Raw genomic sequence first — 6,625 nt, 5'->3', positions numbered from 1 at the left:
CAATGGCTATTACATTCCACAGAAATGGTTCTCAAACTAGGCTGCACATTAGAATCTCCTGGGCAATTTAATAAATCCCCATGCCCAGGTTGTACTCCATACCAATTAAATCAGACTCTAGAAGTAGAGTATGTGTTTTTAAAAATTTATCTTTTATTTACTTATTTATTTATAAATTGTGATGGAATACACATAACATAAAATTTACCATCTTAACTATTAAGAAAATATGCATTGATTTTTAGAGAGAGAGGAAGGGTGAGGGAGAGAGAGAAACATCAATGTGAGAGCATAACATCAGCGCTGACTCCTCACAGCCCCTGCCAGGGATGAGCCCACAACCCAGGCATTTGCCCTAACTGGGAATCAAACCAGCAACCTTTGGTGCCTGGGATGAAGCTCAACCACTGAGTCACACCAGCCAGGGCAATCTTAACCATTTTTAATAGTAAAGTTCAGGGCATAAAGTACATTCACAGTGCTGTGCTAACGTCACCACTGTCCACCCATAGAACTCTTTTCATTCTGTGATATTGAAACTCCATAAATATTAAACAATAATTCCCTATTACCCCCTTCCCTCAGCCCCTGCCAACCACCACTCTGCTTTCTGCCTCTATGAATTTGACTACTTGAGGTACCTCATATAGGTGGGATTATACAGTATTTCTCTTTTTGTGACTGGTTTACTTCACTTAGTTATAATGTCTTGAAGGTTCATCCATGTTGTATCATACGTCAGAATTTACTTCCTTTTTTAAACCAAATAATATTCCCTTTTATTTTTTTTAAGTTTATAGTTTATTAATCCTCTCATGAAAAATCTGCACAACCATCACAGATAAAGTCACCAAAGAATCTTTACTCCTTCTGTAGTTCAATCTCCAGCTTACTTTTTGCCAGCACCAACATTGGCCTTTGCAGTCCCCCTGACTTTCTTCATTCTGTTCTTTCGTTCCTTTCTCTGTTTTCTTGAGGTCTTCTTCTTCTCATATAGGCCATGTCTTGCAAGTCTGTGTTTGGGTTCATTTTTCTTTGTGTAATCCAAGGAATCATAAATCATGCCAGAGCCAGTGGTCTTGCCACCACCAAAGTGGGTTCTGAATCCAAACACAAAGATGACATCAGGTGTGGTCTTATACATTTTGGCTAGTTTTTCCCGGATTTCTGTCTTGGGTACTGTTGCCTTCCCAGGGTGAAGGACATCAATGACCATTTGCTTCTGCTGAAGGAGTCTGTTGGTCATGAACTTCCCAGTCCAGATAGTTACCGTGTCATTCATGATGAAGGTTGGTCTTCAAGCAGCCAGGGAGGAAAAGAGCTTCCCTTTTATTTTTATACCACATTTTGTTTTTCTTTCATCGTCAATGGACACTTGGGTGTTACTTCGACCTTTTGGCAATTATGAATAATGCTGCTATGAACATGGGTGACCCTGCTTTCAATACTTTTCAGTATATATTCAGAAATGGAATTGCTGGATCCTATGGTAATTATATTTTTACGTTTTTGAGGAACCACCACATGGTTTTCCATAGTGATCTCAGCATTTTACATCCCCACCAATGGTGCATCAGTGTTTTTTTTTTCCCCCAAAACTCCCTAGTGATCTGAGTGGACAGCCAAGGTTGAGAACTCCTGCAACAGACTGACCTCAAAGACAAGAGTGTTTTCTTCCCCTCTGTGCACACAGTCTCTGCAACACGATAGGCAAGCTGGATCATGGCTCTAATGTTGAGTAGAATCCTCTGTGCTGTGTTCATTTATTTCTATGTAATTTCTGCGAATCTGTAGCTAACCCAGCTTTCCCTACAAGGCAGGTGCAATGAGGGACCTCTGAAGTTTTCTTAAGTTTTGAACACGTATTTTTTCCCTAGTCACAGTTATTCTTTGGTTTTGTAGGCACCACAGATACACTAGAAAGAGGAGAAATAAAATAAAGGAAAGGCGGACTGCCAGGTTTTGTTTGATCTATAACACATGGACCCACTGCTTTCCATGACTGACTGAATGTCATCTAGATGTGACTTCTTAATTAAACTTCTTCACCTGTCTCTCCCCCTCATGCTTTTTGAAAACCAGGAAGGAGCTTTCTTTACTTAAAACAAATTGTGTTTTCCTTGTTGGAAATAGAAAGCAATCTCCTCAAGCTAAGAGAAAATTTGGGGACTTGATCCATAATCATCTTAATATAAGGGACACCCCCCCCACACACACACATTATTAAGGACAAGAGTCTCTGAATGTGTATAGAATGGAGGGCAACAGAGGGGAGAACACAGGGTGGAGAGGAGAGACCAAGAGTCACTGCATTTGGTGTTTCTGTTTTCTCTTTGAGTTGTCAGGAATGATTTATTTAACTGTCTTGATTTAGAGGACTTTTAGTGTCTTTTTTATTACTGACTGTTCCTAGGCCTCTTATATTTCCATCAAGCTATTGACATTCTGTCAGAATCAATAGCAGGCAAAGGTCTCTTTCTTGGATATGAGCATAGTATATTCTCCCTGGGATCATAGATGAAGAATTATAGCTGTTTAGAACCAAGAGAGACTTTGAGAGATGATCCTCCAGCCCAACTTTATTTTGGCCTATAGACTCCATAGCTGGTTAGTGGCAGAGCTGAGACAAGGACCCAGATCTTCTTTGAATAAATCCATTATTTTTTTTGCTGTATTCTATGCTTACATTCACTCATTTTTTTTAATAGCAGTCTTTCTTTTTTTAAAAAAATATTATATTGATTATTTACAGAGAGGAAGGGAAAGTTTATTTTTTAAATCTTTATTGTTCAGATTACATTTGTTCCTCTTTTTTTTTTCCCCCATAACTCCCCTCCTCCCAGTTCCCACCCCACCCTCCGCCCTCACTCCCCACCCACTGTCCTCATCCATAGGTGCACGATTTTTGTCCAGTTTCTTCCCGCATCTCCCATTCCCCTTTCCCCCCCAAGAATAGTCAGTCCATTCCCTTTCTATGTCCCTGATTCATTATAATCACCAGTTCATTCTGTACATCAGATTATTTATTCACTTGGTTCTTAGATTCACTTGTTGATAGATGCATGTTTGTTGTTCACAATTTGTATCTTTACCTTTTTCTTCTTCCTCTTCTTAAAGGATACCTTTCAGCATTTCGTATAATACTGGTTTAGTGGTGATGAACTCCTTTAGCTTTTCCTTATCTGTGAAGCTCTTTATCTGACCTTCAATTCTGAATGATAGCTTTGCTGGATAAAGTAATCTTGGTTGTAGGTTCTTGGTATTCATCACTTTGAATATTTCTTGCCATTCCCTTCTGGCCTGCCAAGTTTCTGTTGAGAAATCAGCTGACAGTCGTATGGGTATTCCCTTGTAGGTAATTGAGTCTCTTTCTCTTGCTGCTTTTAAGATTCTCTCTTTGTCTTTTGCTCTTGGCATTTTAATTATGATGTGTCTTGGTGTGGTCCTCTTTGGATTCCTTTTGTTTGGGGTTCTCTGCGCTTCTTGGACCTGTAAGTCCATTTCTTTCACCAGGTGGGGGAAGTTTTCTGCCATTATTTCTTCAAATAGGTTTTCAATATCTTGCTGTCTCTCATCTTCTGGCACCCCTATTATTCTGATGTTGGTACGCTTGAAGCTGTCCCAGAGGCTCCTTACACTATCTTCGTATTTTCGGATTCTTTTTTCATTTTGCTTTTCCGGTTGGGTGTTTTTTGCTTCTTCGCATTTCAAATCTTTGACTTGATTCTTGCGCTCCTCTGGTCTGCTATTGGGTGTCTGTATAATATTCTTTATTTCAGTCCGTGTATGCTTAATTTCTAGTTGGTTCTTTATCATAGCATCGAGGGTCTCATTAGTTTTCGTGACTCTCTCCTCAAGTTTATTGACAGCTTCTAGCACATTTTTGCAAGCCCTCAAAATTGCGATTTTTAGCTCTATATCCTCCATTTCTGTCATGTTTTTTTGTCTCCGCATTTTTTATGCTTTCTTGGTGCACCCCCTAGTGGTCTTTGTGCGCAGTCTTGTTCTAGTTGAGCCTTGATTGTTGTAGTTAATACTAGAGGGATTTGACCACCAGGCCGACTGGCTGTGTGAATCAGCTGTGTCTGCCGCGGAAAACTTCTGTCCTCTGGGGAGGTGCTAATCTAGCCTTTGCCTGAGGCGATCCGGCAAATGGCTCTGCGCAGGGCTTGGGCGGGGCGGGCTCAACAGGGCGGGCGGAGGGAGCCGTTATGGTGCCCTCAGTCCTGTTCCCAGAGGCTCTGCTTCTCAGAACCCCCGGAACCGCTGCAAACCTCGGAGGGAAAGCTGCCTTCCAACTGATGCCAGACACTCCCGCTTCTCCCGTTTGGGTCCGAGTCCCCAGCGATTCGCCCGTATCTGGAGCTCAGAGTCTGAGACTCCCCCCTGACCGAAAACGACAACCGCGCTCTCAGCCACCAGCCCGCTTTGCGCGCGCACCTCCGCACCTGAGTTTTTTCCACACTGCGCCTCCTCTGAGCCTCGGTGTGCTGTTATTTTTCCTTCTAGTTGAAGAGTCTCTCCTCAGCCAGCCTTCCTGTGGTTCTGGGTGATGTCCGTTCCGTCTTTTAGTTGTATTTTTGAAGTTGTTGTTTGCGGCAGCAGTCTCCAGTGTTTACCTATGCCGCCATCTTGGTCGACCCTCCCTCAGTCCAAACCTGGGACTCTTCCCCCAGGCCGAGTGTTTACCTATGCCGCCATCTTGGTCGACCCTCCCTCAGTCCAAACCTGGGACTCTTCAGTCCCCAGGCCGATGCTCTATCCACTGAGCCAAACCGATCAGGGCACATTCACTCATTTTTTCATTCACTATTTATTGAGTATCTATTTTAGATGCAGTGCTTGGCATTGGGGAAAGAGCAACACAAACATGTTTTCTGTGTTAGGTATCTCCTCCAGTAGAGATGATAAGAATATTATCTTCTTATGATCTCCAGTGGAGGAGACACCTAATAACTCATGCAGTAGCACAAAGGGAGGAATCCAATCCCTTTGGTGGGGGAAATAGGGAGAAATTCCTGGAGGAAATGATGTCTAAACTAAAAACTGATGAGCAAGTAAAAGTTTACTAGGGGAAAGGTGGAGGGGGTTTCAGGAAAAGCAGAGTACATGCAAAGGCCTCAGACAGAAGAGAATGGTGCAATTTAACTGAAGGAAATTCAGAGCAGAATCAGTAAGGCTCACTCTCAGTGCCATGTGGAGAAGGGGCTGGAGTTGGGCAAGAATGGGGAAGAGAAACCAATGAGGGTGGTGGTGGTTTGGACCAACTTTGTTGCAGAGAAGTGAACAGGTTTCAGAGGCATGCCTGTGATGGAAGGACCATGGGAGGTGGTGAGCTCAAGGGGTGCCATATCTTGGGGAAGGGCCCATGGGCAGAGGATGAGGTCTAAGTGTAAAGGTGGAGGTGATGGTTATATTGATCCTGAAGTGCCTTTTAGATTCACAGATATCTCGAGTTGACATTCTAAGTAGATACTTATCATGGGCTGAAGTGCATTCTCCCCAACTTCATATATTGAAGTAGTAACCCCTAGTACCTCAGAACGTGACTGCATTTGGAGATAGGGCCTTTAAAGATATGATTAAGTTAAACAAGGCTAGTATGGTGGGCCCTAATCTACTCTGACTGGTGTCTTTATAAGAAGAGGAAATTTGGACATACAAAGAGAAGCCAGGAATGTGCACACACAGAAGAAAGACCATGTGAGAATGCAGTGAAAAGTTTGGCTCTCTGTAAGTCAAAGAGAGAGGCTTCAGAAGACGCCAAACCTGCTGACACCTTGATCTTGGACTTCCCTCCTCTAGAACTGTGATACAATAAATTTTATTTCTTTTTTTAAAAATACTCACCCGAAGATGTGCTTTTATTGGCTTTAGAGAAAGGGGGAAGGAGGGAAAGAGCGAAACAGATCTGTTGCCTCTCATACAAACCCCAACCCGTTATCAAACCTACAACCTAGGTATGTACCCTGCTCAGGAATTAAACCCACAGCCTTTTGGACGATGTTCCAACCAACTGAGCCACCCTGCCAAGGCATAAATTTGCTTTTTATAAGCCAGTCTGTAGTATTTTGGCAGCTCTAACAAACTAACACAATGCCTCAAACAAGTTAATAATTAATCTCCTTTTCAGCTAATTATCTCTAAGTGGAGATATCCATAGGCAGTTGGCTATAGGCTTGCACAGGAGAGGGCCTAAAGTTAGCCCTTTGACATCCTCCTCCCTCTGACATAACTGAAGCCATGCGAGGATGGGCACCAACAGTGTATGGGTGGAAAATGAGGAGGGCCCAGGCCTGAATGCTGGGGAAGGCCGTCATTTCAGAACCAGTCAAGAGGAAGGGGAAACCCATATCTCTGTGCCCAGAGAGCCCAGGGAAGGGAGTGAGCAAGGGTGTGAGGCTGAGCGGCCTGGAGAGGAGACATGCCATGTAACACTGTCATATGACAAAAGGTTACTTGTGTTCTTTGATGTTTAGGCCTCTCTGGTAATTTCTCTTAAGTTTACTTGTTTTGAAGACTTTCTTGAACTCAGATACTCATCACTATAGTAATTTACAAACATCACTTTTTCAAAGGCAATGACTTTTGTCCACAAATTAGAACTGACAAGCTGCAGGAGGCA

The 6,625-nt window shown here is 42.9% G+C and overlaps 1 protein-coding gene across 1 annotated transcript; it reads right to left on the bottom strand.

Moving 5' to 3' along the window:
* Positions 1 to 790: 790 nt before the first annotated feature.
* On the bottom strand, positions 791 to 1,317 carry LOC102263290 (40S ribosomal protein S24). Its single transcript, XM_005863467.2, has one exon. The coding sequence runs from the start codon at positions 1,280 to 1,282 to the stop codon at positions 890 to 892; it is 393 nt and encodes a 130-aa protein (XP_005863529.1). The 5' UTR covers positions 1,283 to 1,317; the 3' UTR covers positions 791 to 889.
* Positions 1,318 to 6,625: the final 5,308 nt, after the last annotated feature.

The sequence above is a fragment of the Myotis brandtii genome, unplaced genomic scaffold (genome assembly GCF_000412655.1).
Source record: "Myotis brandtii unplaced genomic scaffold, ASM41265v1 scaffold179, whole genome shotgun sequence".
NCBI lineage: Eukaryota > Metazoa > Chordata > Mammalia > Chiroptera > Vespertilionidae > Myotis > Myotis brandtii.
Note: the sequence above shows the minus strand (reverse complement) of the source record. Positions and strands in the feature narration are given on the sequence as shown.

Excerpts from the sequence above, each read along its gene's own strand:
- LOC102263290 (XM_005863467.2), bottom strand. The coding sequence starts at position 1,282 with ATGAATGACACGGTAACTATCTGGACTGGGAAGTTCATGACCAACAGA.